At 40.1% G+C, this 23314-nt stretch overlaps 1 protein-coding gene across 1 annotated transcript in view; it reads left to right on the top strand.

The window, feature by feature from the left end:
* Positions 1–23314, top strand: part of Tbc1d32 (TBC1 domain family member 32) — a 196755-nt gene that overhangs the window by 57696 nt on the left and 115745 nt on the right. The window contains exons 13-17 of the mRNA XM_051164597.1: positions 3301–3393; positions 6091–6233; positions 9408–9535; positions 17153–17354; positions 18154–18236. Of these exons, the coding sequence (XP_051020554.1) occupies positions 3301–3393; positions 6091–6233; positions 9408–9535; positions 17153–17354; positions 18154–18236 (649 nt within the window). The remainder of the gene's footprint in view (positions 1–3300; positions 3394–6090; positions 6234–9407; positions 9536–17152; positions 17355–18153; positions 18237–23314) is intronic.

Here is a 23314-nt window from a genome sequence, read left to right as displayed (position 1 = left end):
CCACTGAGTGTTGAAAGCCCTGTGCGATGTTCTGTGGGTGCCTAGATGCTAAGGATCTTGAGCAGAACGCAGACAATAGAGGCCTGGCTTGTTAAGGTCCAGAGTCCTTTGAAGATTCTGCTGGGGCAGATTTAAGTGATAGTTTGAACTAAGAATCACTGAAGAGAAACCTTCACTCAGGTGATCAGCTAGGACCAAAGAATCAGTTGTGATTAAGAAGAGACCAGCATCCCTGAGGCAACACCCTCTGAGAAGTGTTTCCTCAGGGTCAGCACATAGAAGCTGGGGTTCAGAGGTGGCCAAAGCTGTACCTTGTGCTGGTACTCCAACTTGGTAATGAGCGAGAGTCACCTGGGTGGTAGTGGTTTGGAAGGCACAAGGGGTTTATGCAGAGCAGGTGAGGCTTGGCACTGTCAGAGTACGGAGAAGCTATTGGCAAAAGGGAAGACTGATTAACAGTAGAAGCCCCAGGATTGAAGGAGTCATGGAGAGACGTTGAGGAGTGTCATCACGTGGCAGGGTCAGAGTCCTGAAAGGGAGGCTAGACAAAGCCATTGAAGGTGTAGCCCAGCTGCCAGAGACACTGCAGTGTTCCAGAGACACTAGGACCATGGAACTACCAAAGAGAACAGCAGTGTGGAGTGGAGCCATCCTGAACCTCCGAGGCAAGCTGTTTGTGGTGAGAGTTAGGGTTAGGAGCCCTGTGGAGCCCGGTGATGGTGACTGGGCCCCATACATCAAACCCTGATCTTTGTACACTGCTGGGTCATCCTTGTGCTTTGATTTGGCTGTGACTCAGTCCTCTCTGAAGCAAGGAAGTATGTAACTTATTTTTTATTTTACAGGAGCCCACAGTCGAGAGACTTTTGAATTTTAGAGAGGCTTAGGAACCTTACAGAGATTTTAGATATTTTAGAGGGGCCATAGATATTTTAGGGAGACTGGCTATTTTAGGGATTTTGCAGATTTAAGGAGATTAAACTTTTAAAGTTTTTGAATTTTAAAAGACTGTGAGACTCAAAGTTATACTAAGGTTTGTACTTTGATATTAATATGACAACATGGGAATTTCCATCTTAGTTCGGGTTTCTGTTGCTGTGATAAAACATCAGGACCAAAACCAACTTGGGGATGAAAGGGTTTATTTCACCTGAAAGCTTCTAAGTCCATCACTGAGGAAAGCCATGGCAGGAGCTGATGCAGAGGCCATGGAGGGGTGCTACTAATAGACTTGCTCCCCATGGCTTGCTCAGCCTGCTTTCTTATAGAACCCAGAGCAACCAGCCCAGAAATGGCACCACCCAGCATAAGCTGGTCCCTCCCACATCCATCACTTTAAGAAAACGCCCTACGGTTTTGCCTATAGCCTGATCTTATGGAGGTATTTCTCACCTGAGGTTCCCTCCTCTCAGATGACTCTACCTTTGTGTCAAGTTCACAAAATATAGTCGGCACATAGGATGATGTTGGGGAGAGTATCATATTATGTATTACTATATTATTTTTACACCGTCTTATTTAATTTAGCAAATTGAGACCAGTTATCATCTTTAATTCTCCTAAGAAATTATATCTGTACTAAGAACACAGGATAGAGAAGAGTTCAGCAAATTTTTTGAAAAGTGACAGTAAATGTTTTGTCCATGGTGAATAATATACCATGTTTATGGTTGTGCAAGAAAGCCAACAGAGTATGCCTAAGGGGACCCTGCCCCAAGAATGCCCTGCTTGCAGGTTTGCATCTTGGCTGGCATATGGGGAGTTGGAGTCATTTTAGTCTCAGACTGGTAAGGGCACTTTCATTGTTTGTATACTGTTTGTATGAGCATTACCATTTATGCTGAACACCAGGTTTGCTTTTGAGAGTTTAAAATTTTGATAGGTACTGGACAGAGGGTATCTCTGTGCTTACCCTCCTATGAGAACCATGAGCACGGCATCTCTAGTGAGATTACTTTGAAGGAATTGAATGTGTTCTGCATGATCCCTCGGGAGAGGCCCTCGCAAGCTTCTGCCTGCTTTGCTGGGGATTTTGTCTTCTGTGGCCTTTGTTTTTGATTTTGCTTTGTATAGTTGTACTATAATGTGTCATATAAACATGATTATGTGGGTCCTGTGGGTCTTTCAACTTAATTAAATCTGAAAGTGGGTTTCAGGGCCCCTCACACATTTTAAAAGTGGAAAATCCATTCTTAGCTTGTCAGCCTTTCAAAATCTGATCCTAAGAACGGTAGTTTATTGATACTGTTACAAAGTCTATTCATGGAGAGCCCTCCTGTCTAGATGTTTTATTTGCCTTAATATTTGAGCTCCTTGAGAACCGACAAGGTGTTATGCACTTCTCTTACAATGCTCAAGGCTGTGTCTTATAGTTTAAGACAGTGTGGGGATATCATGAAATCTTCAATTAAGGGTGTACTATTTCATATAGCATTGCTGACTTTTATAGAACTAGAAACACTAGTGAATTTCCTTTGATATTTTTTCAGGTACTCAACTTTATATGCCTCTCATCTATAATAAATTTAGTACGTTATGTTCTTTTTTAAATGACTGTATTTTGCTTTATAAAGAATCACAGCTCATTTCAAAACTGTGTTTGAAAATGACAGAAACCAGCGATCAACTTTAAATTTCATAGGTTTTCCTGAATGTTTTAATGAAAGATTCTGTAGCAAGTCTTGGTAAAGTGTAGCTTTGGGCCTAACTTGGGGTCTTCTTTCTTGTCTGTACCCTTGTGAGCTAAGCGTGGTTTTAAACTATTAAATAGACTATTTTGTGGCATGTGGAAAACACGAACACTAAATACTGATGGTTTAATTGGTAGACAATGACACTTGCCATTTATTTGTTGGTTGTGTATGGCTGACTCGTGCTATGATATCCAACTTGATAGCTTGTGATAGAGATGTTTGAGTGCAAAGCTTAACTTACTTACTTCCTAGTCTTTGATGGGAAAAAGGCTGACCATGTTTACTGTACTAAGAAAGTTAGCTGAACCAACACATTGAGCTGAATTTTACTTACCGTAATTGAATTAACTTAAAAAGCCATAATGAGAGTCATGCATTTGTTGTGGATTTAAAAGATCAGCTCCAAAGAGATGGCTGTGCAAGACAGTGGCCTAGGCACCGCCTTCGGACCGCATTGTATTCTGTAGTAATGCCTGTTGGTCCGTAGCCCTCTTCAGACTGGGTTTACATAGAACTGTGATGTAATCTTTACTGGTGAGAGGAATGAATTAAATGTTTCTTAGCATGTAAGCATGTTACAAATTACTTCTTCTTTTCTTTTGTAAAGATTCAGTATCTCTCACAAATCTGCTGGTCTTGTTTACTCAACTTATCTATTATTCACCAAGTTGTCCAAAGATGACATCAGTTGCATATTCAGGTAAATGTCCCATCCCTAAATTGATTGGCTAATTGGTTAATTGTGGTAGACTTTCAACCCATGATACATCTATTTTAAATAGAGGAAAAGAAATAATCAAAGATTTGAATATTCTCTTGTCTAGGTGGATTGAGTTACTTATCTATTTTGGTAAATAGTTTTATTAAGACTCCATGCTACATACAAGACATTACATTGGTTTTGAAGTAACCCATAAAATTTTATTTTGTTCATGGATGTTTTAAGACATCTGTAATCTATTAACCTTTTAATTTAGAATCTATTTGGCTGAGAATTGTAATATTTTCTTAATATTAAGATGATATGGCGAAACTTGATTAGTTGATGTGTTCTTTGTTATTTTCTGCTCTTTGTGCTTTCTAAAGTATTTTGATAAACTTGCTTGTTTTGGGTTGTACTAGTCAGAGTTACTACTTCTGTGATGAAACAGCATCAAAGCAACTTGGGGAGGCAAGGGTTAATTGGCTTATACTTCCATATCTCTCTTTATTGTAGAATGAAGTCAGGACAGGAACTCAGACAGGCAGAAACCTGGAGTCAAGAGCTGATGCAGAGGCTCTGCAGGCCTGCCTATAGCCCAATCTTACTGAGGCATTTTCCCAATTGAGACATCCTCCTCTCGAGTGACTCAAGATTGTGTCAACTTGACACAAAGCTAGCCAGCACAACTGATCTCTTGTCAACTTGACACACAAACACATCACTGTTAAGCCACAACCTTTCCTTTCTCATTGATCCCCAAGATCTCATATTAACAGTAACAGCACAATATACAGGATTCCAAAATTTAAAAGTCCCACAATCTTTATACATTCAAACAACTAAAAATTTAATCTTTTTAAAATAGCCAGTCTCTTTTAAGATCCAAAATCTTTTAAAATTCAAAGTCTGTGCCTCCTGTCAAATCAAAAATAAGTTAAATACTTTCTTCAAGAGGGAAGAACTAGGGCACAGTCACATCATTCAAGTCAAAAACTTCAGTTGTTTTTTGGATCATTTGTTAAGTTTAAAGAAAAAGAGATTGCCTTCATGTTTTCTTGTAAATTGCCATTTACTCCTAAGCATGTTGACCAGCCTGTAAAAGTGTTTTACATTAGCTGGGTGTGGTGGTATACACCTTTAATCCCAGCAGGCAGAAGCAGATGGATTGCTGTGAGTTTGAGGCAAGCCTGGTCTACAACATGAGTCCAGGTTACACAGAGAAACCCTGTTTTGAAACAACTACAAGATGTTTTAAATTATTAGTATTAGCATTTAGGTAATGCTACTTTTCCTTTATACATCAATAAAAGTCTTCAAAGGAAAACGCAATGTCAGAAATAGTAATGTAGACCATAGTCTTCTACAATTGGGAAATAACTTGGAAACATCAACACAAACTCTGAGAGCAAAGAGAAAGAGAAAAATGGATTGGGATAAATATTAGTTATAGAATATATGTATCAATAGAGGTTTTTTTTTGTTGTGGATATAATAGTGTATTATTGTTCTTAACTGATTCCAAGACCCTCTTCTGTCTCTACAGCATTTATACAATTGGACTGCTAGCTTTAGACCCCTGCTACATATGTCTACAGCATAGTTTACAATGAAAACGATTTCCTTGTTAAAAGTACTCAGAATTTTGGCCCATTGTCTCTGTCTTTCTTCTCAGATTGCAATTCTTGGTGTGTTGTTAAGTAGGTATTCATGTGAATAGCTAAGTGTTCATTGATAGGGTTTGTATTGCAAACAGAGTCTCTCATCTGGAACGGAACACTAAACCGTTCCTCCTCTGGTCAGGTGTGCACTTGAAGTTAGCACGCTTATGCAATGAAGAGTACTGTAACACTGATTAAAAATGTTTTTAGTTTTACGTTGTTTCATTCTAGAGCACTCATATCACATTCATATAAGGAAGTTAGAGTAAGTAGATTAAATATCTAATATAAAAAAAATTTCAGTGGCCATTCCAACCGTGTTACACTTTACACACTTTTTGTTTTCTAGCTCATATTTTAAAGGATGCTCTTAGGAATGCCCCTGCTATCCCTGCCATGTGGTAACATGGTGAATCACCTTCTGGAAGCGTCCATTCTTTTGTGTCTTCTTTTTGCTTGTGATTTTATCTAAATGCTTCGTTTAATTTCCTACTAAGCTCATATACCTGAGTACATTTAAGAACAGGAACAAATGGGAATGTAAACGAGCATGTTTTCTTTTAAGATTTATTTATTTTGTTTATTGTATATGACTGCTTTATGTGCAGAAGAGGGCATCAGATAACATTATAGATGGTTGTGAGCCACCATGTGGTTGCTGGGAATTGACCTCAGGACCTCTGGAAGAGCAGGCAGCACCCTTAACCACTGAGCCATCTCTCCAGCTCCCAGCACGTTTTCTTAGAGGCAAAATGTTGAGTCATCTTCCAGTCATATCTTCAGTATCAAGGTGTGATTTTATGTCTAACTGAAAAATGTTATATTGTCTTTTGTCTTTTATTAGCTTGAGGAGATAGTAAAGTAATTGAGATAAGTTTCAGTTTATTACTCTCATCTTCTGGGCTTTAGGTGTGTGATTTTTTTTTTTAAAGCAACTGAATTCCCTTTGAACTTTATGGAAACAGTAGGCAGTTCCTAGTGAGAAGCAGCACTAAGTGGTGCTTTGACTTTCTGTTTTGTTCTTTATGTTTCTCAGAGAATTATTCTCCTGCAAGCATGGTGACTGACGTTCTGCAGATCCTCTGCGACCAGAAAGAGTGTGCCGTCGAGTGCTTGTACAACAGCACGGTGATGGAGGCGCTTCTGCAGCCCATTCATAACTTGATGACAGGAACTCCGGTGGGTGTCACTGAGAGCAGAGGAGCCTCTTCAGCACCTCGTATAGGTCAACACTCAGCGGATCTGCCGTCCGTTCTCACACCGTTGAGATGCGTTCGTACAGATGCTTCTTGCGTGTATTTTTGGCACCTATGGATCTCTATTTGTTAATCACACCTCACACAGCTGTTTGATTTATTAGTCACGATGGGGGGTGGGAATGGCACATACACTTACCACATCTCACATCTCATTTTTTTTTTTTCCTAATCAAACTCAGTTCTGTTGATGTGAAAAACTTAGAAAAAGTTATTCTATTAAGAAGCGATTTGTCTTATGGATGTAATAAATCTTGTGAATGCCATATGTATTTTAATGGCAGTTTTATAGCTTTTCGAGATATGATTATATTCCTGAAGAGCCAACTCTGCAAGGAGGGAGAACTGGTGTGAGAAGGAAGGTGTTTGCAGCCTCAGAGCTGAGCAGCCATGCTGTCTTCACAGTTGACACAGGCCCTTCCTTGTCCTAGAGAATTTCACCACAAAATAAACTGAGGCTGAGGGAAGGGACCTAATCGATGTTACACATCCAACATGCGGCGATGTTGGTGTCCTCACCAGGACTGCTGTATGTCCAATATAGCCCTCCACTTCTCTGACTTAAATTCTTGTCAGAGACCTTAGAAAGTACAAGAAGCTGAAGCTAGTGTCTTTTATCTGCTTTGTAGTGTCTCCCTCCTGGGCCCCACTTAATTGGGTTATAAAATATTTTGTGGATTGTCCCTTGCTGCATAAATGTCACTGTTTTTAACTTGGCACTTACAAAGTTTTCTGTATATTTGTACTGTTTACATTTTCTAAGCCATGCTGTGATACACTTTATATTTATTCAATCCCTTTCTCCCTGGAGTGATACTGACTGCACATGAGGACAGCTTGTCCTGTGTAGACAAAGGATTTTTTCCTTCTTTCTGCATTCCTGTGCCATGCTCTGCAGTTGTCCTTGTATTTGAATTATTATTTGCGTTTTTTGGTATTGCATTTATTTATTTATTTTGTTAGCATTCATTGTGCTACCCACGTAGAGGTCAAGTGACAATTTGTGCAAGTCTTTTTTCTTTTTCCACTATGTGTGTCCCAGGATTTGAACTCAGATCATCAGGCTTGGTGGCTTTGAATTGTTCCGTTTTGAGTGTAGCTTGCCCACTCAAATCACCTTCTAAACAGCAGATATTTAACACAAGCAACAGAAAGCAGGACTGTGTGTATGACAGAGTATGCACATACAAATGTAACTATGCATTAATATGTTTGAGAGAAGGAATCCATTCTAGATGTTTCATGCAAAGTAGTTCATATGAAAATAGATTATCTAATAGAGTTGGCTGGATAGCTCTCTCTCTTTCTCTCTCTCTCTCTCTCTCTCCATCTCTATATTTTCTGTGTTCATATGTACACACACACACTTAAAAATACCTAGGTACATATATACATACATGTGTCTTTTTTTTTCCTTGGGATAGGGTCTTTGTATGTAGTTCAGGCTGACCTCAGATTCTCAGTTGTTTCTCATTTACTTTTGTGAGTTCTCGGATAACTACAGATAGGTATGTCTACGTAGTTTTTTTTTTTTTTTTAATTGTTTGCTGTGACAAAATAACTCAAGAAAATAACTTAAAGGAGAAAAGATTAGACATCTGATACCTAATTTCAGACATCTAATCATGCAGCAATCTACCAGCACATCAGTGCCCTGTGCCAGGCATTACAAGTATCAGAAAGAATATGGCATGTTTACATTAGTTCCCAGTTCAAGGGGTGCTCTATCATGGTACAGACATAGGGGCTTCAAGGAGTTGTTCACGTTGCATTCATAGTTAAGAAACAAACTGAGACACACTGCTGCTCAGCAGCCTTTCTACATTTGTACAGTCCAGATCCAAACCAAGGAATGGTGCCACTCATTGTGGGCGTGTCACCACCATATCAGTTAATTATAATTAAAGTAATCGCTACAGATGTCTAGCGGCCTGGCACCTCTTTGTTTTTTCAAGTTGCCAATTAGCAGTAATCATCATCATCACCATCATCCCCCCCCCCCATACACAAACACACACACGCACACACACAATGAATGTATATGTGTGTGGGGTGTAGATACATGTGTGTGAAGATTTCCATGCCTATGTGTTTCTGGGGTCATGGGAACACTTTATATACCCTTCACTTCCACTTTCCACATTATTCCATTGAGACAGGTCCTCTCCCTGAGCTTGGAGCTAAACTGGCAACCAGGAAGACCCAGCATTCTGTCTATCACCCCTGCCTCTGCACTGAGGTTATAGATACACACAGCCACACCTGGCTTTATATGCGGATCTTGGGTATTTGGACTCAGGTCTTCGTGCTTATTTAGCAGGTGTTCTTACCCACTGAACCATCTTTCTAGCCCCCGCCATATACAATTATAGGGGACTATACTTGGATCATACTTGTTAATGGAATCTGTGACTTTTTAAATATTGTATTAGTTGTAAGATACACATTTAAAATACCACGAGTATGGACATTTGCATCCATGCAGGCATAAGGCAATAAGTAGACCCCAGTTAATAGGAGTTTCTGTAAAGGAGCCTCATTAACATAATTTCCAGGTTTCCATATTTGGTTTGGTGCTATTTTCTTGCATGTGGGCCAAGCTATATTAACACTTCCACTTAAAGTGGACAGATATGATTGGTCCAGGTTGTTTTCCAAGTGGGTGATATTATTGGCTATTGTCGAACTCATGAACTGTCTCTAGTCAGTCTTTATCCAGTTAGCCATCAACCGGCCAGAATCATAGTGTATCAGGTACCACATGCAGCATGAGGAATTTTCAGGAATGTGTTGTCTGGACAGTACCAGATAATGCAGATGCGGAAGGAGCTGCAACATTTGGTAACCAGATTTACACACGAAGTGATTCTCAATAACAGGCTTAGGGGGAAATCTCGGATTTATTTGCCTCATCAGCTCTGCTGGCAAAAGAATATAATCTAATGACACAGTTACCTCAGGTATATTATCTCACAACCAGAAGTTGTGACTGTTTCTGTTGTGGTGGTAGCCATATAACTTTATTAGAGAGTACATACCACACTTGCTGTGTCGTAAAATGATGTGATTTGCCTTGTCGTTGTCTTTTAATGTGCAGGCTGCTCCAGAATGCTCTGAGACTGCTCTAATTCACATAGCTGATATTTTGGCAAGAATCGCTTCTGTAGAGGAAGGGCTTATTTTACTTCTTTATGGGGAAAATATGAACTCCTCGGAAGACGAAAGGTATGTGTACATTTGAATCCGCGTAACTGCTGGGGTGTGGTTGAGTTTGCCCAATCGGGTACTAGCGACACAGAAAACCACTGTTGATGCAGTCCTTTAAACTATTTATTTACTGTGTTTACATGTATGTGTATGTGCCTGCATGCATGTGTGTACCACCTGCGTGCAGGTACCACCGCAGGGTAGAGGAGGGCGTTGGATGCCCTGGAAATGGAGGAACAGGCAGTTACGAGCTGCCATATAAGTGCTGGGTAGCGGACCTGCATCCTCTGAAAGAGCAGTAAGTTCTTGTAACAACCGAGCCGCCCCTTCATCCCCTTTACCATATAATCCTAGCTCACAGTAAGGATAACAGGCATCATTCCAGATGGGACCCACAGCATCATCTTCCCTGCCCCAAGACACTCTTAAGACTTCTGAGCCACAGGTGTGTGGTTCAAGTCAAGCAACTTCATAAGGGAAAAGCCACACCCCCTTTCTTCCTCCTCAGTCGATCTGTCCTGGCTGCTTTGGTAGTGGTGGCCTTGTGGTATTTAGACTTCTGGGCTTCTCTGGGCTTTTGATGGTATGATACTCAGGCAAACCTGTGAACTGACAAATGTGTTTATTCTGGTATGTAAAAATGGCATCATATATGCTACCCTGACATTTCACTTCTTACATACAATATGGACAATTTCTTGGGTGAGTACAGTGAAACATCATGCTATTGTAGCATTCTGCTCTTATTTCAGTTTGCTCTAATTTATTCCGGATTCACCCCTGCCCCACCCCTCTTAATAGATAGCAAGTTGTGCCTCAGATCTTGTCTCCTTAAAGGACACTGTGATGTGCTCAGTCTCTATTCTTGCTAGCCTGTTGATGTGATGGATTACATTGAGTGGTTTTTAAGCGCCAAGCAGCCTTACTCAGGGAGGACATTACAGCTGGTTGTAGTGAATACTCCTCTTCCCCATTGTGGCTCTGAGTTTCCAGTGGTTACTGGGGATCCTTGCCATGCTGCCAAACAACATCAGCTTCTAACCTGGAATAGCTTTGTTCTTTGATATTGCTACAGTGCTGGTTGCATAAGTTAGAAATGATTCCTCCTGCTTATGTCTTGTGGAAAGAATTACAGAGAACTGTTGTAACTTCTAATTCATCTGTGAGACAGTGTGTGCCTGGCATTATGCAATTCTCTTCATTACTTATTTCTTTATTAGATGTACAGACTTGATCAGTGTTATTTCTATTTTGTGTGAAATTTAGCAGGTTATATCTTGGAGAGAAATGGTGGAGATATCTTATCTATTTATGGTTTAGAGTTACTGGTAATGATGTTTTGCTATCTTGTTAGGGCCCGGGGCAGTAGTAGTGAAAACCTCAGCTCTCATTCTGGTACTTGTAATTTTTACATACTTATTATTATTATTATTATTTGCACTAACTTGAAATAACAATTTTGTGGCTTTTTCCAGAAAATCAACTATTGATCTTGTATATTGTGTGTGCATGTATGCTTGTGCATGTGTGCATATGTGTGTGTGTGCATGCACATGCTTGTGCTCACAGGCATGCATGTGCCATTGTACATATGTGGGCTTCAGAGGACAACATTGTGGAGTTTATTTTTATACATTGATATAGTTTCTGGGGATAAAACTCAGGTCATTGCACTTGCATAGTGACTTCTTTTACCTGCTGAGCAATATTGCTGGCCTCTGTGTGTGCGTGTGTGTATGTGTGTGTGTGTGTGTGTTTGTGCATGTGAGTGTGGTGTATGTGTTTATGTGTGTGTATGTATATGGGTGGTGGGGTAGTGGTGGTGATGGTGGTGTGTGTGTGTGTGTGTGTGTGTGTGTGTGTGTGTGTGTGTGTGTGTTTAAAGAAGAACATCTTATTCCTGTTGGAATACAGTAAATTTGTCTTCCTCCATGGATAATGAAGTTATTTTCTCATTTCCCTCCATTTACTTTTTCTTATTTATTTATTTATTTATTTGTTTGTTTATTTATTTATTTTACATCCTGACTGCAGCTTCCCATCCTTTTCTCCTAGTCCCTCCCTCTCCTCTCCCTTTCTCTGCCCCACTTTCTCCTCAGAGAAGTGGTGGCTTCCCATGGATATCAGCCTTCGTTGGCATATCAAGTTGAGATAGAACTAGGCACCCTCCTCCCATTAAGGCTAGAAAGACAAGGCAGTCCAGTTGGAGAAAGGGATCCAAAGCAGGCAACAGAATCAGAGACAGCCCCTGCTCCAGTTGTTAGGGGGCCCACATGAAAACCAAGCTGCACATCCATTACAGGGGGTCTAGGTACATCCCATGCATGCTCTCTGGTAGTTCAGATTCTGTGAGCCCCTTTGGGCCCAAGTTAGTTGGTTCTGTAGGTTTTCTTGTGGTGTCCTTGACCTCTGGCTCCTTCAATCCTCCCTCACCATCCTCCACAGGATTTCCCAAGCTCTGCCTAATGTTTGGTCTCTGCATCTGTTTCCATCAGCTCCTGGGTAATGTCTCTCAGAGGACAGTTATGCGAGGCTCTGGTCTGCAAGTATAGCAGAATATGATTAATAGTGTCAGGGGTTGACGCTCTCTCATGGGATGGGTCTCAAGCTGGGGCAGTCATTGATTATTCATTCCCTCAATGTCTGCGTTTCTTATAGACAGGATATATTTTGGGATGAAGGTTTTGTGGGTGGGTTGTTGTCCCCATCCATCCACTGGAAGTCTTGTTTGGTTATAGGAGTGGCCATCTCAGGTTTCATATCCCCTGGTGGTAGGAGTCTCAGCCAGGTTCACCCTCATAGATTCCTGGATGTTTCCCTTATCATAGGTTCCCAGAGCTGCCCCCTTATCAATTCTCTTTCCTAGTTCTCTTTCCTTCCGTCCTCCCTACATTTGACTCTTCCTGCTCCATTCTACACCCCCTCTCCAACCCAGTTTCCCCGCCCCCTCTACCTCTGAGGTCTATTTTATTTCTCTTTCTGAGTGAGATATAAGCATCCTCCTTTGGGCCCTCCTTGTTACTTAGCTTCTTTGGGACTGTGGATTGTGTGTAGCCTGGTTATCCTGTACTGTATGGCTGATATCTACTTATAAGTGAGTACATACCATGTGTGTCTTTCTGGGTCTGGGTTACCTCACTCAGGATGATTTTTTCTACTTCCACCCATTTCCCTGCAAATCTCATGATGACCTTGTTTTGAATAGCTGAGTAGTATTCCATTGTGTAAATGTACCACAGTTTCTTTATCCATTCCTCGATTGAGTGACATTTAGGTTGTTTCCAGATTCTGGCTATTACGAATAAAGCTGCTATGAACATAGTTGAGCAAATGTCCTTGTGGTATGGGAGCATCTTTTAGGTATAGGCCCAAGAGTGGTATCAAAATCTCAAGCGACAGCACATGTTGGAAAGAATGTGGAGGAAGGGGCACACTCCTCCATTGCTGGTGGGCATGCAAACTTGTACAACCACTTTGGAAATCAATTTGGTGCTTTCTCAGAAAATTGGGAATAGTTCTACCTCCATGTATTTTTAATTTGCTCTTCTGGTCTCTTTTATTCCTCCTTAAATGTTTAAAAAATTGTTGATAAGTGTGACAATGGCAGTTGTCATTTGTTTGTCTGTACTTTGTATTGCATAGATTTTGGTGGGAAAGCCTTAAGGAAGCCTCTTGCAGTCACCTGCCTGAAAAAGCACAAGCCTCTCCATAGGAGTCGGGGCAAAAGTGGGGCTGGATTGCGAGAGTCAGTGTGTCCATTTTGATTTGCTCTTATTCTCTCCTGTGTTCCCTGGTCTCTGTGCCCCTGGAGAAGTACGTGGGCTGGCCGCTTGCCATCTTAAGTGGAATCTGGAGGATGACGTGTGCCTTAACCTATCTCCAGGGAGCTGTGGCTTTCAGCTCTGCTTTTGTCCACGGTTGCAGAGATATTTAATTCATCAGTTACTGGCTTACTTTTTTCCAGACTTCTTGAATTGAATCAGATGACTCTGGCTTTTGCACTATGGCTGATGGCTGACGTTTTCCAGTCTTACTCAGCTCTTCTGCAATCCAGGTTGTAGAATTTTCTCATCATCCTTTCTATTTTCTTTGTCCTGGAGGGCTTGTATGCATTTAAAAACTATTTTTCTTATAAATTTTAGAATTCATGCAAGGAACAGATGTTATACATTCCATTTGTCCTCCTCAACTGAAGGTGTTGAGCATTTAACAATCTTTTTTTTAATTAGGAAGATGTATCCTTTGTCACAAATTCTAAGTTCACCTATTGCTTAACCCTCTGTAAATTTAATTTTTAAATTTTTGTTGTTTTAAATAATTCCTCACTAATAACACAAGCCACCCTTGAATGTTGATCCCTATTAACATGTCAGTTCTAACTGTATGTAAGTTGTATGGACTTTGAGTCTGGTTAATTTTGGTGTTTGATGATTTTATTTATTTCCCAGGTTTTTTTATTTTTGTAACAAAGTTTATAAGATTAAAAATAAGTTATTAATTAGATATTAAATTAAAAAATTTAAAATTAAAGTGCTAGTATCCTTATATAAGTTTTTCTGCCTCTGTATGAATATCGTTACTTTGGATGAAATCAGGGTTTTGTCAATTACTGCCTTTATGATGCCTATGTATTTTTGGTTTTAAAGAAAGGTTCTCTCACACTGAAGTTGGTTGGACAAGATATAAACTACCAGAAGTGACTTCTGAATCAGCATTGTGTAGTTAAAGTTCATCCCCTCATTGTCTCCTTAGTAGAAAGACTGGAATATTTGCAAATGCAATTAACAAGAGTCGGCTCATTAAATTTTGTTTTTCACAGTGGAGCATTGAGCAGTTAGCAAGGTGTAGAAAGGAATTAGGGGGACCAGAAAAATGTCTTAGCAGGGAAGCATGCTACGTGCCAAGCCTGATGACTTGTGTTTAATTCCTGGGACTCACATGGTGGAACCAGAGAACTGATTCCTGCAATTGTCCTCTGATCTCCAAGTTGTCCTGTGACTGTTACACACACACACACACACACACACACACACACACACACACACACACACACACACACAGACAGACAGACACAGGAATAAGAAATATTTTCATGGACTGCTTATGCTGTTAGTTTTATGATATTAAATGAATAAAAGAGAAAGCAGGTAGATGACTGTGGAATCTGCCTTTGTGTATGGGACGGTATGCATTTTTCATTTGCTTACACTGCTTAGAAGGAAAATATTAGTGCAAACTGATGGGCAGTGAAAACTGTTAGTTCTAGGGAACAGAAGACAAGCACTGCAGCACATATGGAGAAATGTCCTGTGGGACACACATTGATCATACTTAGATCCCACTTTAGAATTATGTAGCTACTTTCAGCTCCAAATGTTAAACAAAATTAAAAAGGAAGAATTCTCAGCTTTTAAAACCTACGAAGCAAGTGAATAAGCAAGCCTAACAGCCAAGTGAGTGCCAAGCTCATGGAGATGGTTACTTCAAGTTATCTTGCCACTGGACTTGTAGTGGGCGTTGTGCAAGGGAAATACTCTTCAGTGGCTGCTGTTTTCAGATGCTTAGAAGCAGTAGTGGTGTTATTTTCAAATTGTTATTGATAATAAATGAATAGGTAAGACATTGGGTACTAAGATTTTTTTTCAGTGTAAAAAATATAATATAAAAAGCATAAAATTAAAGAAACAAGTAAAATTAGGACTAGTCAGTTCATAATGAAAATACAGTCATGAACTTACTTTTTCTTCTAAAAAACTGCATTTTTTTTTCAGGTCACCACCACAGAAAAATCCTATAAGCAATGATATTATTGACAGTGGGCAGATTCTCGCATTGTGATATCTCTGTATCTTTTCTTTTTTCCGATAAGGGGAGACAGGAAGCCTAGAAGAAATGGCTGGTTTTAGATCAGTGATAAGAAATTCACAGAATCATGAAAACAAGGTAGCTATTTAAAACTAGCAGGATAGTACCTAACGTATCTCAAGGAGGATTCTTCTGTCTTCAGGAGGTGCAACTTGAGGATCAACAAATAATAGGTGTAATAGGGTGCAGTATATTAGGTCTTTAAAAATACATTAAAATATAAAATATTAGAAATGGAGCACAAATGGGCTGAATAGTTTTTTTTTTTTTTTTACTGACATTGCTATGACACCAAGTGTATTTATTACTTTACAAATTGATAAAGATTAGAATGTCTTTTCAACTTTTCATTACACAGTTTTTATAACAAATTACCTAGGAATGGTTCTTTGTGAAAGAAGTCTAGTTACTAAATACAAACAAAATTCTTGAGTCAGAAAAGATACATGTACTATATCTTCAGGAAATCTTGGTAATCATCACAGTAGTTGCTAAAACTACCAGGCAAAAAACCTTTCTGACTAGAAGTGCCAGCCTGGTGCCCTCTGCAAAGTTAGTCTTTAATTGGGGCCACTGAGTAAGTGAGACACAAACCAACAATGGAGCTATTTGCCCAGGAAGAAACAGAGCTAAAGTAGATATCATGACTATTTTAGAGAACATTTGGGCAAATAGGAAATGGCTGGAAGACACTGTGGGGAAATAGTTGCTCAGATATAGAGCCACCGGATCATGTTCCTACAACCTGTAGGACTTGTGTGACGTGTAGTTTGCACAGCCATATCTAGGTAAAGTGACATCTTGAAGAGACTGAAGAGAAGTTTGATGTAGGCTATCTTACTAAAAATTGTAGTTTTTATGTGGGTATATTTCATTTAAAATGGAGATTTTGTCATTTGGAGATATACACTGGGTTACAAATGCAAAAACAGGATGACAAAATGCTCATAATGCTGCTGGAAAACGGTGGCTGGCAGCTGAGTCTTCTCTTAAATCCAACATTTATTGCTTTTCCTTTAACTGTCGTTTCTCTCTTTTTCTTTCTTTTTTTTTTTGAAATCTAGAAAAAGTGTGAATGCTGGTGTTAGACAGGCTAGGTTATCTTGTGTCTTTCTTAATATTAGCTGTGCCATACTGTACAAGTTACCTCTGTAATCTGTACTTATATCCTCTGATCTGTAAACTTCTATTTCAAAAGATTATTTTAAAAAACTGCATTAGCATATCAAAATACTTAAAACAGCAGCTTTCACCCTGGAAGCGTTTTTTTATCTGTGCTATTATTGTTTCCAGGAAAGTGATCTCCAGCTTTGAGGTAGGGTGGCTGTGTTCTTATTCTAATAGGGAAAATAGCAACAGCTCAAAGAATACGATACTTTCACTGTAAAACCAGGAGTAGTCATGCGTGACCCTGGCTGGCCGCGTGGTATCTGTAAAATCAAGAATGCTTATGCATGACCCTGGCGGTGTGGCATCTGTAAGATCCTGAACACTCATGTATGTCCTTGGCTGTGTGGTATCAGTGTCTCTCTAAGTATGTGCAGATTTGCTGTTCCCCCATCTGGCTACCCTTTCCCATGTTCCATAGAAACCTTTGTCGTGACAGGACGTGCACACATTGGTGGACCAGGCCTACTGATTGTTAGAGAAAAGCCCCGCGATACCTAAAAGGGAGCTAGCCAGTGAGCTGGGTTGAGACAGGCTGCTGTGCTTCCCTCCGTGAAGTCAGGCTCACTTGGCATTGGGATGACATCCGTGATCTTTTCTTAGTCCTACAGGTGCTCATATCATAGCCAAGTTCTCAAAGAAACTGCTTGATGAAGATATTTCTATCTTTTCTGCATTGGAAATGTTGCCTGTGGTTAAAGGAGCATTCATTTCTGTGTGTCGTCAAATATATGGCACATGTGAAGGCTTGCAGGTGTTGCTTCCTTATGCCTTACATGAATCCATAGCAAAGGCATGGAAGAAGGTATGTGTCTCAAATTTCTCTGCAGATCTTTATTTCAGTTTCAGGCACCATTGTACTATCCTGTCATGGACAGAATATTTTAATAAGACATGTATCTTTTTGTTTTTATTTTCTTCCTTGCTATTCCTTTTCCTTCTCTCCCTCCTTCCTTCCCTCCGTTCCTCCTTCCCTCCCTCCCTCCCTCCGTCTCTCCCTCCCTCTCTTCATTCTGTCCGTCCTTCCTTTTTTGAAACAGGGTCTCACTATGTAGCTCTGGCTCATCTGGAACTTACTATATAAACCATTCTGGCCTTAAACTTACAGAGCTCTGTCTGCCTGCCTCTGCTTCCTAAGTGCTGGTGTTAAAGGCGTGTGCACTATGCCAGATGAAGTGTAACTTCTTTAGCACTGTGGTAGTTGGTAGTAGCCATCTGTGCCTCTTAACTTGGCACACGATGACTTCAGAACCTCTTTCTCCGTAGAGCTTTTTAAGCTTTTTAAAGCCTTTAGCTGATTACTACAATGGTTTTTACTCTGGTAGCAGAAGCTTGAGGTGAGTTCTCTTGGCATAGATTCCCCTTCTTCTGTGGAGACTATGATGTCAAGAACGTAATAGAGCAGGAGCCGTGCATAGAGCAGCCTTTTAATTTCATTGAACGAGGTAATTTAATTTTGAAAGCATTTAGGATAAATGTAGACCTAGAGCTTTAGCGATCATGTGAATAGTGCTATCACGTAGAAAAGCAGGGAAACAAACTCATCTGTCATCGTCGTCATGTCATCATCATCATCATCATCATCATTGTTATTATTATTTTAGACAAGCTTGCTATCCGAAAGGATTCCCACTCCAGTGGAGGGCTCGGATTCAGTTTCCTCAGTAAGCCAGGAGTCTCCCAACACGTAAGTGTAATTGTTCTGCATATCTCCATTGTAGTTGTTGAAATAATTGAAAGACAATGAGAAACTGTGACAAAACTTTTTTCAGAAAGTTAAACTATATACATTCAGGTTCAAGGAAAATTATACTTTATAGGATTATTATTATTTATAGATTATGTAATACTTGTACAAATCTAGAAGTATTAAATAATTTTTGCTTCGTCCTGTATTTATATTTTGTGGTAGGAAGCTTAATGGAATGTAAAGTTTTCAGAAAAATTGAAGAAACATCAAATACTAAAACTGCAACATTAACTTGAATGGACAGTAGAAGCAAAATGTTTTCAAATGGTAGTGAAATTCATTTTACTTATTTGAAATATGGCAAGAAGGCAGTTTAATTATAGTTTTGGCATCTGAAGGTTATGTCAATTAATAGTCCAGTGTATATATTTGTGCTTCCTTATAAATATTAATGGATGTGATGTCAGGCTAACAGGGAGATAGATTATTGAACTAAGGTTTGGTGATCTACCTGTTCCATATTTTTATCTTAGTTTTATAGTTGAGTGTTGTCATGGTGTGAAACACAGTAGGGGCAACTTTAAGGAATGCTGTTTGTTAAATACTGAATTTGGATTTTTCTTTTTTATATATTAGAGTTAACTTACAAAATCAGTTACTTTTGTAAAATTTAGGAAAAGTTTAAAGGTTCAAAGTAGTTCATCTTCTGAAAATTTTCATGCATACATTTTTTTTCTAGTATGGTTAACAAACACATCAACTCCTGTTTTGTTTTGTTTTTCTTTTCATTGAGAGAGTGCAGAAAATTGAGAAAAGCTTTGTTCCGTTAATGTCTGCAGCCCTAGACTTTCCCCAAAGGTGCACCTCGCTGCCATCAAACCTCAGTGCATAGAAAGCATAGCAGAACCCATGTTTGCAGCAGGGACTGCTTCCTACAGAGGGAGTGGACTGCACGAGAGGCACGGCTGATTCCAGAGAGCCCTAAATTCATTCTCCTTTCATATGGAGTATGGAAGGGGTTAATAGATGGAGAAAGGCAGTGCTACAGTTGAGTAAGTGCTCTATAGGAAAGCGCTGCCAGGGAAAAAGGATTTCTAACCCCTGCTATTATTATCTGTTAGTTAGGGCTTTCTAGAGAGAACCAGTAGCTTAGATTCGTGTACCAGTGTATGAGCGAGGGGAGAATTTACTGAGGGAATCGGCTCACACTGTTAATGGCGGACAGGACATTTGAAAAGTAGATTCTGGGATGTTGCTAGTGTTGCTCAGTCCAAGTCTTGAGAGACTTGGGCTAGAAAGGCCAGGCGGCTTGTGACTTTGGCTTCCAAGGGCAGAAGAGTGCTCTTGTCTCCTGAGATGAGGTTGCTCTCTCTACTCTGTTGTCCTTCTGTCTGAGCCCCCCCCGCCCCTGCTCCTAATCCAATTGAACGGCCTCTTCTCTATGCTGAAGATCATCTCACCATATCTACTGAGGTCTGCTCTCCAGTCTTCCCTGGAGACAACCTCACAGACATACCGTCAAATAATGCTTTGCCAGTTTTCTAGCTGTTTTTTAATCTATCTAGTCAGATTGACATAGGGATTGTGCATTACAAGGTCTCAAGAAAAGCCAAAGATTTACTATGGTTCCCAGTGAATTAGCAGTGTGTTTATCATTGTTCTCCTAACAATTCAGTTCACCTGTGGAAAGACTTGAGCATCTTTAGTTCCTGTGCTTTATTGAGCCTGTGCGAGCTAGGCATTATTTCCCCCTTGATTCTTGGTAAGATTTGGAGTAGTTAACCGGTCTCATGTCAGTGTACAGCAGGTACCTAATTTGTTGAGTGAGGAAAGAGTGAATCACTGAATGGGACTTTTTCTAGCCCAAGTTACTAAAACTAGATAACAATAAAATAATAGTAGCATGTAAAAACTGATAAATTGTGGGTTTCTTTTGCTTTGAAGTTATGAAATTTGAGTTTTCTTTCTTTTTTCTTTTTCTTTTTCTTGTTTTTTTTTAATTGAAAAATAAAATAATTCATATTACATCTCATTTGCTATTCCATCGCATGCATCCTCCCATTCCTCCCTCCCTCCCGCTTTCACCCCATTCCCCTTTCCTATGACTGTGACTGAGGGGGACCCCTCCTCCTGAATATGATGCTAGGGTATTAAGTCTCTTCTTGGTAAACTGCTATCCTTCCTCCGAGTGCCATTGGGCCTCCCCAACAAGGAGACATGGCCAAATATGGGGCAACAGAGATTGTGTGAAAGTCAGTCCCCAGTCTCCACTTAACTGTGGAGAATGTTCTATTCCTTGGCTAGATCTGGGTAGGGGTTTGATGATGACTGCATGTATTGTCCTTGGTTGGTGCCTTAGATCGAGCAGAACCCCTGGGCCCTGATCCACCCATCGTAGTGTTCTTGTTGTAGGTTTCTAGGACCCTCTGGATCCATCTATTTCCCTATTTCCTATATTTTTCTCACCTGGAGTCTCAATAGGGTGTCCTCCCCTCTGTCCCACTTTCCTGGTAAGTGAAGACTTTCATGGAATCCTGCCCCAACTTTCCATTAATGGCACCTATAGTTGTAGAGAACGGAGAAGTTGATGCATAGCTCTGCTGGGCTATTCATGTCCTTTTAATCTAGGTATTGCTTTAAAATACCAGATAAAATTTCTAATAGGCCTCTCAAAGTGTCCTCACACTCCTTGATGCTATCACAGTGTGACGTTGGAGAAGATTCACTCACAGAGAAGAAGGAAAGATATGTTAAATTCACCACAACCAACCATTAAAAGACCTTCTGCAAAATGGGATGATAAAATTACTGAGGATTCCTTGATCTGAAAAGTTTAGCCCATGATACCATGAAATTAATCGCCAGAGACTGTGTTTCCACTGGAAATATCTTGCTACTTGTGTTAGTTAGTGTTCTACTGTTGTGAAGAGACACTGTGACTCTCGTAATCGTTATAAAAGAAAGCATTTAATTGATGCTGGCTCACAATTTCAGAGGTCTAGTCTATTCTCATGGCAGAAAAGGTGACGTCATGCAGGCAGACATGGTGCTGGAGAAGTAGCTGAGAGTTCTACATCCAGATGCTCAGGCAGCAGGAAGGTGGAGACACTGGAACTGGCTTGGGATGTGGAAACCACAAAGCCCATGCCCAGTTTCACACTTCCTCCAATAAGGCCACACCTATTCCATCAAGGCCATACCTCCTAATCCCTCTCAAGCAATGCTGCTCTCTGATGAGCAAGTATTCAAATTTGTGACTCTATGGGGCCTTCTCATTTCACCACCACACTACTGGACAGTAGAGTTTGCAACTTCATACCATTTGCCATTGCCCCTTGCTAAGGGAAAGGGCAGTAAACTCTGTGGCTCAGATCTTCTGTCCCTTTCATTAAACTTTGAAGGGCAATAGACAGTTTCAGAGAAGATTTATTAAAGCATGCCAACACTTATTTTCCAGAATTATATACACTCTTTTACATTATGTGGTGGTGCTACTCATGATTTTTTTCCTGTTTTATTTGTGATGAATATGGAAACTTTTTTTTCCATCAATTTCATGACTTAATTTATTGGTTTAATAACTAATATCGCATATGTATATTCCTGTTTGAGTGACTTGGCTTGAATTTTCTAAACATTATTTTAATGGTTTATTGGCATATATTAATTGTACATAACAATGGCTTTAATTATGTCATTTTCATACATGTACATAGTGTATAATATTTACCCTTTCTTGTTCCTTTTCCACTCCATTCCTGCTAGTGCCCTTTCTCTCCCCAGCGAACATTCCATTTTGCTTTCAGGCCTTGGTAGTGGCCCAATTGGTTATATTAGGGTTCTTTGTGGGAGCAAGGGTGAGGGCTTGTTATGAAGCATTGACACTTGACTAGAAGTTACACCATGGAAGAGAGTGTCTCTCCCTCCACCACACAGTTAACAGGCAAGGCTGGGCCTTGGTATCACTGTCACATCAAGGAATGAAGAAAAATACTTTTTAAAAAAAGAGTAGTTCAGCTCAAGAGTGAGTCCAAATTTGAATTCTCCACCTTTCTTCCTTATCTTTCATTTGTGTATAGTTCGTGATCACTGCCTGTATTTTCTGTTGTGTCTGATCTGCCTCTGTGTCTGTCCCTAACAAAGGGCTTTGTTCCATGTTTACTGAATGTCATAGAAAACACAGTATGGGGAAAAGATGAGGAGTACATTTGTACAGAAGTTTTTAACAGCTTTACGAGAAGTTATTTTACTGATGCCAACTAACCCAAAGGAGCATTTGAAACACAAACAGATATTATCATCCTATAGTCATCCATAAAACATTTATAGGATATTGCTTTTCCCCCATAGTGGTTTTGGCTACTTTCAGAAAATGGTTATTGAGAACTTGCACGCTTGAGTGCACACATGCATGCACGCGCGCGTGCGCGCGCGCACACACACACACACACACACACACACACACACACACACACACTCCTCTGGCTCAAAGGCAAGAAATAATACCCAATTTACAGTTAAAGGTATGCATTTAGCTTATGTTGGAAAGCTAACTAAATGAGAGCTACAAGCCCTGGTAAGGTAACTTACGTTGTTGTTTGAAAGGCACGTTCAAATTGCATGAACAGGCTGAGTACACGGTATGATAGTGGTTGAGTACTTAGCTCTAGGTGATCTCAGGGCCTACTGCTAAGTTGGATGCAAGGTCTGGGCAAACTTCAGTCTCCCACAGGCAAGAGCTATTTTCCCAAAAGATATTACTACAAGCCCCATAGTGCCCTCCCCATTCCATGGCAGGTGGCTGGGGTTTCAGTCTCAGGTCCTCATGGATGCTCAGCAAGAGCTCTTACTTAGAGGCCAGGTTCTCTCTGTGCAGCCCCAGCTGGTCTGTAACTTGCTATGTAAACCAGTTTGCCCACACACTCACAGACACCTTCTTGCTTCTGTCTCTGTGTTCCAAGTGCTGGAATTACAGGTGTGTACACCATGCCAAGCTAATCTTTTTATGTCTGGAAATGTCTGTTCTTTCAAACCATAGCATCACCACAAAGAGTCTCCTACCCCAAACACATGTT

This window comes from Acomys russatus, chromosome 21, assembly GCF_903995435.1.
Source record: "Acomys russatus chromosome 21, mAcoRus1.1, whole genome shotgun sequence".
In the NCBI taxonomy this organism is placed as follows: Eukaryota; Metazoa; Chordata; class Mammalia; order Rodentia; family Muridae; genus Acomys; species Acomys russatus.
Note: the sequence above shows the minus strand (reverse complement) of the source record. Positions and strands in the feature narration are given on the sequence as shown.